This window comes from Sciurus vulgaris, assembly GCF_902686455.1.
Source record: "Sciurus vulgaris genome assembly, chromosome: 11".
Taxonomy (NCBI): domain Eukaryota; kingdom Metazoa; phylum Chordata; class Mammalia; order Rodentia; family Sciuridae; genus Sciurus; species Sciurus vulgaris.
Genome location: NC_136472.1, coordinates 107,274,768 through 107,287,102, shown reverse-complemented (window position 1 = coordinate 107,287,102; position 12,335 = coordinate 107,274,768). Strand labels below are relative to the sequence as shown.

At 36.4% G+C, this 12,335-nt stretch overlaps 1 protein-coding gene across 5 annotated transcripts in view; it reads left to right on the top strand.

The window, feature by feature from the left end:
• The window catches only part of ALG9 (ALG9 alpha-1,2-mannosyltransferase), a 99,029-nt gene that overhangs the window by 20,790 nt on the left and 65,904 nt on the right, over positions 1 to 12,335 (top strand). For all 5 annotated transcript variants that reach the window (XR_013757471.1, XR_013757472.1, XM_079101618.1 and 2 more), the window contains exons 9-10: positions 7,310 to 7,432; positions 10,659 to 10,813. Coding sequence is in view for 3 of the 5 variants with exons in the window: in XM_079101618.1 (XP_078957744.1) it covers positions 7,310 to 7,432; positions 10,659 to 10,813 (278 nt within the window). In the remaining 2 variants the exon portion in view is untranslated. The remainder of the gene's footprint in view (positions 1 to 7,309; positions 7,433 to 10,658; positions 10,814 to 12,335) is intronic.

Here is a 12,335-nt window from a genome sequence, read left to right as displayed (position 1 = left end):
GGCTCATTGGTAGAGCCCCTGGTTCAATAACTAGTACTGCAAGACAAACAAAAAACCATTTGAATGTAGCACAGTGATATCATGTAGCCACTCAAATATTTCTCATTGAAAAATGTGATATTCAGATACTAGTTCTCTGTTCCATTATCTGTTACTCCCAATTTCAGAGTTATAGTTTTGAGGACCATTGGATGTACCGTGGATGTTGATGCTACTTTTTTTTCCCCCGATGTTGAGAATTGAATCCAGGGCCTTGTTAGGTAGGCTCTGTACCACTGAGTTCAACCCCCACTCTCTCATTTTGTAATTATTACTTTTTCACCTTATCAGAAAATCAATGAGATAACAAAAAAATAATAACATATTCCCATCATCTCCTTGTAGCTATTGTTGACATTGGGAGTATATACTTCCGTTACATTTTCTATACATATAGACACTTGATGTTACTTTTTCTTTTTCAAATTTGCATCACTTCAATACCAGGTATTAGGGGAGAAAGTTTGGAGAGTATGTAAACAAAGTGTAGCAAATGGGAATGGGGTCAGCAAGAGCTGGTAGGTAGTTTGGTCGCTTAGGGTTAAGAGAAAAAAATTGAATGCCTTTAGTCTAGGATGAATTGTCCAGTGTACTCCCTTCTCTACCCCTTTTCTCCTGCCTTTTTCTCTACCAGTTGTTGAGCCAGGTTTTTTTAACCCCTGAAGGCATTTGAGTTAAAACTACAGAGGCTTGAGTTAGAGATTTTTCTGATCAGATAGGCCATGTAAGGAAACATTTTATGAGAGAAGCAGATTTTTCATTAAAATAAGTATAGTTTCCTTTGCTTTAATCTTTTTAATCTTTTAATCTGTAGAGCATTCTATATATGTGAATGTCTTACCTGTGCTATGAAGCTGGTTAATATTATCTCCCTGTCTGCCTCTTATAAATTCAAGTCTTGTTGCTAGCCATGTCCCTCATTTGCCTGAGCTACAGTGCAAGTAGATCCAGTAGAGCATGAGGAGCTTCAAGTGATATTTACTCGAGCCTCTGGGGTTTTGGAAATACTTTCATTTTAGATAGCAAGTAATAGGTGGGTCGCAATAAGGAGTGCTTTGGTGAATTGAATTCACAAATCACATAGTTAAAGAAAAATTGCTAAGTGAAAGAACTTTCAAAGGCTCCTTTATGGTTCCAAGATCCTCAAGGATCTGTGAAAGGCCTCTAATTTTAAGCTTTTGCCTCTAGATGTCTCCCTTCAACTAGGGAAAGTTTGTATGTTTTTAATTGTCCCTTGTTTTAGTTTGTTTATAAGATTTTATTTGACCATATAAGACAGTAGAAGATTTAAAACCCAGACTGCATGATAAAAATTGTTTATATGTACCCTGTTGGAACCATATCCATTCTGTGTAGGTGAGATAATTTCTATTAATTTTGAAAAACTGACTTCTCCATTATTATAAATGAGTTATTATATATTTGTATTCTAATTGCTTATTTATAAAACCTTTTGTTAGGGTACATGAAGGTGATATTTTTGATAACCCTCTAGATTGATAAGGCTTATAAATCTAGAAATAATCATGTTGGTAGGGAAAGTAAGGAAGAAAGAATACATTCTGATTTTAAGTTATACTTCTAGTTTAACTGTGGGTTGGTCAGTGTACTGTGATAAGTTTAGGGATCAAGTAGTGTCCTGTCCTTCTTTGAACATTAGCATTTGTTATTCATTTCAGCTAGTGTTTTACTGGGAAACAATCCTTGGGGCTTCTTCCTGCCCTGCTTTGATATACCTGGGATGGCTTTGATTCATATTTTCCTATTTTGGATGTAGAGAACTTACTGCTGTTCTAGTGGTGGCAAAAGCTTTGTTGGGATAGTGAGAATTATCAGACCAGCCATGAACAGGACTGATACAATGCTGTAGTAGCTAACCTTCAGGGAGTTGTTCCTTCATAGTAGAAGGTTTGTGCTTTTACCTCATCTTTGAATTTGATAAATTGTTTTGGTCTGATTTCCATTCGTTAAAGAGCGTAGGCTTGGTGTGGTGGCTTGTGCCTGTAATGCCAGCTACTTAGGAGACTGAGGCAGGCAGATCACAAGTTCAAGGCCAGCCCAGGCAACTTAGTTAGGGATTTCCTTCCTTCCTTCCTGGCAACTTAGTTAAGGATTTATTTTCTTTCTCTTTCTCTACACCGCCCCCCCCCCTCCCCACCGCGCGCTCTCTCTCTCTCTCCCTGCCCCCCTCCCTTCCTCCTTGTGGGCAACTTAATTAGGAATTGATTTTCTTTCTCTCTTTCTCTTTCCTTCCCTCCCTCCCTCCCTCCCTTCCTTCCTTCCTTCCTTCCTTCCTTCCTTCCTTCCTTCCTTCCCTCCTTCCTTCCTTCCTTCCCTCCTTCCTTCCTTCCTTCCTTCCCTCCTTCCTTCCTTCTCTCCTTCCTTCCCTCCTTCCCTCCTTCCTTCCTTCCTTCCTTCCTTCCTTCCTTCCTTCCTTCCTTCCTTCCTTCCTTCCTTCCCTCCCTCCCTCCCTCCCTCCCTCCCTCCCTCCCTCCCTCCCTCCCTCCCTCCCTCCCATTTTCACATCCCCTCTCTGGCTTGGGATTTTCTTGATACCAAATAGGAATAAAATAGATATAAAATACTTTTTAAAAACACGCTTTATGATTGTCAGCCCATTCAGTAAATATCAAAGACCTATTTTTTTATAGAGGCATCGATGCTGTAAAATTATCAAACAGTGAGATGGCATGTCTTCTGTGTTGGAAGCTGTAACTCTTTTATTTACTTACATGTTTGGCACATTTTGTGTTCTTTTGACTGTTTTATAAGGGTTTCCTGCTCCAAGTGCCTCATTAGCTGTGGTAGGCACACGCTTATCTGAAAATGGAAATGCGTTATGCTTATAGTTTTTTATATATATTTTTTACTGCTGCTTCTCATACATACGAACATAAAAAGCTTATATATACTTTTTAAATGAATAGATTTCAGTTGAAGGAACAGTGAATAAATTGCTTTTCAATTCTTGCCTCACGTCCTTATAGCATGTCTATAAGGCTGCAGGCACACAAGTAATTACAGTACAATTATTATGTGTTACAGTGGGAAGAAGAGAGTCAGAATAGTAAGAGCAAATTCCTCTATCGGTATCAGGAAAGATATAGTGATGGAAGAGCAGGAATTTGCCTAGTAGATGCTGGGGCGGGGTTATTTCAGACAAATGGAATGTCAAATATAGGGACTGCTGAGGCAAAAAGATTGAATATTGAGTTCTTTTTAAACACAACATCTTAGAACATTGACTGAATTTTAGGTAGAAACTGGTGATGAGCAAGATGATTTCATTTTTTCCATTGTGATTATAATCATATAAATATTTACCTTTTCTGGTTTTCTAAGGGACCTTTCTTTCTATACTTTCTCGGCTAACTAGCATACATTAATGACAGACCTAAGCTGACTACTTTCTTTTGAAGCCAGAGAAAAGTAAAGGAGTACTTCTGCATAGATAGCAATCACAATGCCTTTTGTTTACTGAACGCCTTGTTACATTACCCAGAAAATTTCCACATACTGTCTTCTTGCCTCATAAAAACTCTGTGATAGGCATAAACTATGCCTGGATGAGGAAAATGAGGTTGAGATGGTGAGGAAATTGACACCTAGTTAAATAAGTGCTACAAATTAGATCAGAGCCCAGGATTATCTGACTCCTAGACCTGTGTTCTTTCAATTGAAAATACCCTTAGCAAAACCCTGGAATTTGGCCAGTGAGACTCTACAGGAGAATAAGCTTGCAAAAACAGGAAGCATGAGTTGAGAGTAGTAGAAGGTAAGATCCAACCCAAGGAATGAGGGGGAGTGGCTCCTTTGAAGAATTTTGGTCTTAGAGGGCTCTGTGATGGCAGAGTGACATGCATAGTGGCAGGCTGTTTCACATGGTAGCACTGTACTGGATCCCTTTTGAAGAAAAAATGAATGTTTGGACAAGTAAAGAATACTTGGCATAGGAAATTTAGAGTAGTGCGGAACTAAAATTGCAAAGTCAAACAGGTAAAACAACATTGCCGAAAAGAAAGTAATTGACTTGGCACTGATTTTGCCTCTGGTAATGTTTCAGATTCTCAGATGTTGATGTGTGTATTTTTTCTGGTGTCTGAATAGCGGTGTTCTCTGATGAGTTGTTCTTTGGTCTGGAGAAGGTACGGGAGGGACTTAAGTGAATCACTTTTCCTTCAAAATCAACAGTGGGTCTACTCAAGGCTGCCACTCTGTAGCTTAGGACAGCACCCTATACCCGGTTTGTGTGTTTTATCAACATCAGTCAGATCACTAGTTGGGAAATTTCAGAAGGTAAAGGCAAATGCCTGCTGTTTGAAGGCTTGCTGTTTCCCATCTTTAGAGCAATAGAGGGTAAAGCTCCAGTGGAGTCTTATGAGGTCTGCTTAGAGTTGACTGCCAGCCAGAATGGTTCTAGAGCCTTCACTCTCTTGTTGATCATTTCTGTGGAACTTTGGTGACTTTTCCCTCCTGGTGGTACAAATTTGACATTTGTAAAGATGACTTACTGCAATTTAGTTCCTATGTACCTATAAAATATCAGGCCCATAAAAAAGTTTCCCTTCATTCAAACTATTACAGTAAACATCATTCCTTCTTTGGGCCTCTTTCAAAACTCCCTTTAGCTCACATGAACGAAAGGAATTGAGGCACTTTCCAAAAGGAAGATTGGTGAGTCACCCCATGCAGAAACCTTGCCACCAGCTTGCCTCACCTCACGTCTTCTGCAGGTTCAGTGCTCTGCTTGTCATTCTGAAGTGTTTTTTTATCCATTGTTCAGCTTTGATGTTTTTTGAACATCAGTTTTGAGTAACTCACTGGAAGGAAATACAAGTTTAAACCTTTTGCTTTCCTAAGAAACTATCTAAATAAGTAGGGAACAACACTAGCTAACCAAATATGCCCTCTTTTTGTCCCTGTTTGCCCTTGTTTTTTAAGACTGTTGTCACTCTGTGCCCCTCACCCCATACCCTGTCCTATACTTCTTCCTGTGGCTGTTCCTGAGTTGTAGCCATCCTTTAACAACAAACTGGCAATATAATTAGTAAACTGTTTTCCAATTTAAAAAAAAATGACTGTTGTCACTTGAACTTTCACTCTTGGCTTATCCCCCAATTTTTGCACCATCCTTCAGAGAAATAACAGCCTCTTATGAAATGCTCAAAGCCTAGCTTATAACTTGATTTATGAGCTCCTAGTACATAAAAATAGAGTTTGCCAACTTAATACTTCAACATTTCAGAGTATAGTATACCTAGGTGAAAAAACAGCTCAAGCAGGAGGGTATAGTAAATTGTAGTAGAGAAAAACTTTCTAGAAATGAAAGAGCTTTTCTGAAAAAACAAACAAAAAACAACAACAACAACAACAACAACTGTGTTTGCAAATATCAAAGAGAGACTTTTTTCTGTTGACACCTACTGTCCATAATGCATGGTGTAAAATATAACCCCCTTCCTCTCTGGTCATTGTTTTTTCTTTACAGGCTCAGATTTTCAGAATTCGGTTAAGGAAAAAGCAATTAAAGGTTGATAGCACAGCCTCCACACTTATGGTCAGGAGAGGGTTGTGTGAAAACTCTCCTCTCCAGCAGTTGGAATCTAAAGGACTCAGTTTATATTATCAGTATTAATTAGAACCCAGAGAGGACATGTATTTCTGTTTTGAAAATAAAACCATTTATTAGTTTTCCATAACAAATGGTAGTATGTAAAAAATACAAGATTAAAAATATCCCTAATGTTCTTGCCTGGGACAGGATCTCTGTTGCTGAACAATCCAGTCAGTATTTATTTATTAGCATATGTTAATTGTAGAAATTGGTAGATTTTACCGTGACATTTCCATATGTGCATGTATTGTTCATGGATCATGTCCATCTTCCCTCCTGCCTTCTCCTCACCTCCTTTCTCCCTCCTTCCCTGGCCTCCTTCCTAATCCCTAATAGTCCAGTCGTTGTGTTAGGCAGGAAGGAGTGAACTTTTCCCAAAGACGACAGGAAGTTGAACTTGAACCCTCCCTTAGTATGCCCCCCTTGCCTCTTACTCCTTCCCTAAATGTTTCTAGCCTTATGAGTTTGGTTTCTAATCTTATTTTGCTGTGCAAGCTGCAAAAATGTCAGGTTTTTCTGACTATTCCTCTGCCTCCTGATTACCCTTTTAAGCAATGCTGATTGCAGGAAATTGCTGTGGTGCAAGGCGGGTGTCACAACACGCAGTGATTAAAACCCGTATGTGTCATTCACTGCCTGATTGAAGTAATCATATAGAGGGAAAAAGCAGATGAAAAACCTGCTAAATGTGCAGAGGGGGACTGTTTCTCATTTAGATTTAAGGATTTTGAGTTAAAGACTAAAATCTAGTGTGAGTGAGGCTTGTGTTTTCAGTCATTTTGCATCATCCTGAATCCTCCAAGCTTCTGAGCAGAGCCTGGGTCTCAACATGATCCTAAAAAGCCAAATTTGTTGCTTCTGTGATACACATAGTTACCCTGTGTACAGGACCATAAAATAGTGATTGAGCATGTCAGGAAAGATGCTAGAATGTAAATGCATTAAATAGGTGGGAGTAAGATGGGAGAGGCCTGAATAGTTCAGACCAAATTTCTTTTATTACTCTTTCTTTTGGTCTACAGTGCTGAGAGGATAAATTCAAGTGGCATTTTAATGGTTTTTATCTCCTTGTGGCTCTGTTCCTAAGCCATTTAAATCATTTGGTGGTTCTGAGTGAATATTAGTCTCATTTGGGCATGGTATTTTGGGCTAGATATAGTAAATTTCTGAATCAGTTCATTTGTGCTGCCTTAACAAAATACCTGAGATTGGCAATTTATAAAAAACAGAAATGTATTCCTCGCAGTTCTGGAAGCTGGGAGTCCAACATCTTAGCTCTCTGGCAGGTTTGATGTGAGGGCTGGGTCTCTGCTTCCAAGTTGGTGCCTCATTGCTGTGTCCTCTGGAAGGAAGGAACTCTTTATCCTCATGTAATGGAAGAGAAGGTAGATAAATTTTTCATAAATAGACAAGAACAGCTAAATATTGAAAACGTGATGCCTATCTAAAACCTCATGACCAATTCATTTCTCTTCCCATATTCTGATTTTGTGCCACTCCATGTGATTGAGCATGAAAAGAGTAGACTTATGGACTTTTGGTCATTTGAAGCATTGAATCCTGAACATTACTTGAACAAAGAACATTATGAGTCAGATACTATAATAGTTGTTGAAAACATCCATTAATGATTTCTTACCTCTTTCTCTCCCTCAGGTACAGAACCCTGGTATTTCTATTTAATTAATGGATTTCTGAATTTTAATGTAGCCTTTGCTTTGGCTCTTTTGGTCTTGCCACTGACTTCTCTTATGGAATACCTGCTGCAGAGATTTCATGGTGAGTGGCATAAGGGATGGAAGGTTTGGGGGTAGGGGAGGAAAGAGCGAGAAACAAGGTGTACCAGTAAGTGAAAAAGAATTCTGTTTATTTTATTCTCCATTTTCTTTCTATGGAAATGGTTGGCTTATGGAATTTCAGTCTGTATTTGTAGATTATGTCACCCTACTGAAGATTTAATTAGTTGTTTCAAGTTAGACTGGAAGGAAGAACTTTATATCCTTTTAAATGACAAAGTTAATATAATTTACACAGTCCCAAAGGAAGCAAAAACATTTATAAATCTCAATATAACAAGCCTATTTGAGTTTTCTCTCTGGTACACTTGTGTGTTAACCTGGTAGATTGCTTACCATATAATCTGTGCTAGAGAAATTATTTCAAGGAAAAATTTGAAAACTGAACCATGCAGAGATTCCCTGAATTTGAGGCTGAAGTAAGAGAATCTTTGGACTTCCAAAGAAGCATGATGCTTCTCTTGGTTCCATTTTGCTTCTGTGTATGCCTTACTGTGAAAGGTTTGGTGTGTCATTTATTTTTCTTGCTCTGATTCTGTATTGCACAGCTGGTGTTTTCTCAAGTTGTCATGGCTCTGGAAATCTGGTGCCTAGTTTATTTTGTGGAAGAGAGATTTGAGCAGAAATTCATATGAGCTTAAAAAGATTAAATTTCAGACTTTTTAGTCTTATTTGGATGTCATATGATTGATTCCTTCTCATCCCACCCCCATTCTGCTTTTCTACTGTTAATGGTTTATAGAGTTCACTGTGTTATAAGATTAGAAGATGCAAGCAGCCTTCAGAGTCACTTTGTTTTGTTTTAACATAACCATGTTGCCATTATTCTAATACAATTAACATAATTCCTTAATATCATCTAATACCCAGATGATATTCAGATTTCCTAGATTGTCTAAAATATAGATTTTTACTGTTTATTTAAAGCAGAATGTAAACAAAGGTCACACACTGAATTTGTTGTTTTTTAAAGTTTTTTTCTGAAATGTCCCATCTGACTTTTTTCTCCTAATTATTTCCCTTTATTTATTTATTTTTTGGGTACTGGGAATTTAACCCATGGGTACTTTACCACTGAGCCATACCACTCCCCCCAGCCCTTTTTATTTTGAGATAGGTTCTCTTGAAGTTGCTTAGAGCCTTGCTAAGTTGCTGACTCTGGCCTTGAATTTACCATTCTCCTGCCTCAGCCTCCTTCATCACTGGGATTATAGTGTATGGCTCTCCAAAAGATTTCTTAAAGAAGCAGATCTTTTCATCTTGTATTAAGTTTCCCACATTTTAGATTCAGATGTCTGCTCCCTTGAGGTAACTTCTTCCTCTATCTCTATCTCTTGTATTTCCTAAGTATCACTTTTTCCTTTTTTTTTTTTTTAAGTAACTTTCTGACTATAAAAAATAGTTTATACTTGTGGAAAAATTGGAAACATTTGTGATGTGAATTAAAAAACGGGATATTAAGCTGTTTTACAGTATGAATCAAATTTTGATTTAAAAATGTTTATAATGGGAGCTGGGGTTGTGGCTCAGTGGTAGAGCACTCACCTAGCATGCATGAGGCATTGGGTTCGATTCTCAGCACTACATAAAAATAAATAGAATAAAGGTATTGTGTCCATCTACAACTAAAAAATATTTTTTAAAATGTTTGTAATGTACATATATGTCCACCTTATAAAAAAAGAGTGTTTTCTGACTTGTCTTTATACATTTATGTGTATTTTACAATAGAAGCAATACTTTTTTTTTTTTTTCAGTATTGGGAATTGAACCCAGGGATATTTTACCACTGAGCCACATCCTCAGCCCTTTTTATTTATTTTTTTTTTGAGACAGTTTCTCACTAAGTTGCTTAGGACCTTGCTAGTTTGCTGAGGCTGGCCTTGAACTTGCAATCCTGCCTCAGCCTCCAGAGTTGCTGGAATTATAAGTGTGTGCCACTGTGCCTGGAAAAAAAATTAAAAAATATAGAGAAGCAAGAAAGAAATTACCCATGATCCTATCATATATCATGTGGTTAGTGATTTTGTATATTTTATATAGGACATTTCAAATTTTTTGATCATATTTTAAAAAATTATATGTTAGAGTTTAAGGTACAGAAGAGAAAAAGACTATAGCAAAGTTTATTTTCTTATAAGTAAAAAAAACCAATGTAAAATATACTGAAATGGAAAAATCTCAAAGTATAACCTCAAATCTCATGACAAAATCTTAAGAGTGAAAGGTTTATAAAATAAACTTGCTAATGAAGTTCAAAAATTTTTTCCACTAAAGAATTTTGCAGATACAGATAACCTAGATCTCTAAATTAATCATTGCTGATAGTGGTCCTGGGCAGTAATCTAAACTTGCTCACTGTGGACATGATGGACACCAGGGGGCGCTGTCTACCTACCCTTTGCCAGCATTTTGTATGCACATTTCTCTAATATAAACACAGTAGGAGATTCCTTCACTGTGGGTTGCAGGTTTATTACTCAGTGCTCATGTACCTAACCACAGGAACTTTCCAGCAGGTGCTTGGATATTAGTGTTCATTACATTCCTTTAATTCTTTCACATGCTTTAAGTACATTTTGTTTCTAATTTTGAGATTCAGAATGTTTGGGTATTATAGAAGAGGAGTGAAAATCAGTGAACTTCCTTTAACAGTGTTTTCATGTTTACCTTAAAACAGCTGTCATTTGTGGCTTGATGAAAAGGGTTTGAGAATTCAACTGTTTTGCTTTCTTTTGATTTAGGTCTGCTTGAACAATTAGACAATTGGTGTGTAGATAAAGAGAACCAATGTTTAAACATAGTACAGGAATTAAAACTCAAGAAATGGGTTTATGTTAGGCTTTTGGTTAATCTCAGAAATGATTAGTCTTTAGTCTTTATTGTGGGACTTGTTATAGGGAAAAGGCTTTTTTCCTTCACCTAGTATGGAATTTATTGAGTTTTATCACCCATTAACCCCATTTTCATTTTGTTCTAGCCAAATCCAGTATTGTATGTCCCTTTAAATTTTAGATTTTCTTGGAAAAGTTAAGGAGTGTATTCTTTTTATTTGATGTGTTTGGAGAAAGTGTAAATATAGTAGCTGAAACATTTTTATGGTGTATCCTAGGACATACTTCCAAATTTAAGATCAAGAAAACATTGAAACTGAATATGTTATTTTGTTCTAATATAATGAAAGGTGAATGTTTTTCTGTTTCTTGCAGTTCAGAATTTAGGCCACCCATACTGGCTTACCTTGGCTCCAATGTATATTTGGTTTATAATTTTCTTCATCCAGCCTCACAAAGAGGAGAGGTTCCTTTTCCCTGTATATCCACTTATATGTCTCTGTGGCGCTGTGGCTCTTTCTGCACTTCAGGTAAATTTCAGGGAAAACATACCTGTCTCGTTTTGTTTCACTTATTAAATCATTGCTCACAAAACTTAAGAGCAAATTATATTATAGAGTACATCCATCTAAGATATTTTACCCACAACATTAAAACTAACATGGATCATATTATCAAAGACTTATGTGTTGATAACGCTGTTTATCATATTCTTATTTGCTGATTATTTGCATTATTGTGTTGTAATTTGTCTCTGATGTCAACAGGAATCCAGTTGCTAATAAAGATGCATTTTTTAAGTCACATGATAGTGGCATCTGAGCAGAGCTAATCAATGTCTGCTCTTCATCTGCTAGATTGGACTGAAACTTGCTCAAGACTTGGGATTACACCACGCAGTTATGTAATCCTGGTTTAAAACCTGTCCAGTTCAACACCCTGGCAGGCTGATCTTAACTTTGAATATCTCTGTATTTATGGCCTTGCAGTCTCTGGGTACTTTCTTGCCCTCTGCTGTGATTTTTAATTGGCAGAAAAAATAGATAGGTTTTATTCTTTTTTTTTGTTGCTGGGGAGTGAACCGAGGGCCTTGTGCTTGCGAGGCAAACATTCTACCAACTGAGCTATATCCCTAGCCCAATTTCAGTGGTTTTTAACTTATTTACAGATATATGTAATCATTACCACAGTCAATTTTGGAATATTTTCATCACTTCAAAACTCTATACCCTTTAGCTATCATTCCTTCTACCTTCTTTTCCTTATCTTCTCATCTGTAAGTAACTAGTAATCTATTTTCTTTGTTATATTTGCCTATTTTGGGCATTTCATATAAATGGAATACTAAAATATGTGACATTTCTTTTACTTAGCATATTTTCAAGGTTTACCCATGTTAGAATGATAGTTTAAAAATAATTTTATTTATAAAAGTAATTGAATTTCATTTCAAATAATTTAGAAAGTAGTGAAAATACTTTACCTTTTATCAAAAACACTTTCTAGCATTGGCTTATTATGATTGTAATAATAAGTGTACATATAACTTTATATCCTTTTTAACTTGATATTATGTCATAATATTGTCTGGGTTGCTGTTCCTATACCCATTATTTAAGTAACAATATAATGTTTTACTGATTTGGGTATAATATATAATAATTGGATATAATATATATAACATTGAGTGGGTAATATATAGTATAATGATCAGATATAATAACTTATTTAGTTAGTATTACAAATGCTACTAGAATAAATATTTTCATTTAGTTATTTAAATATTTTCAGTCAGCTATTTGGATTGCTTCCTTAGGACAGACTTCCAGCTTCTACCCCTTTTTTTTTTTTTTTTTTTTAGTGCTAGGACACAAACCCAGGGACTGACACATGCTAGGCAAGTTGCTTTACCACTGAGCCACACTCTGAAATATTAATATTAAAATATTAAAAGAGTTCTACATATTTATGGCATTTGCTATATGTTAGAAAACTTATTTCCAAAAGTGGGTTTTATCTAGGAAGGAAGGAAGGAAGGGAGGAAAGAAATCT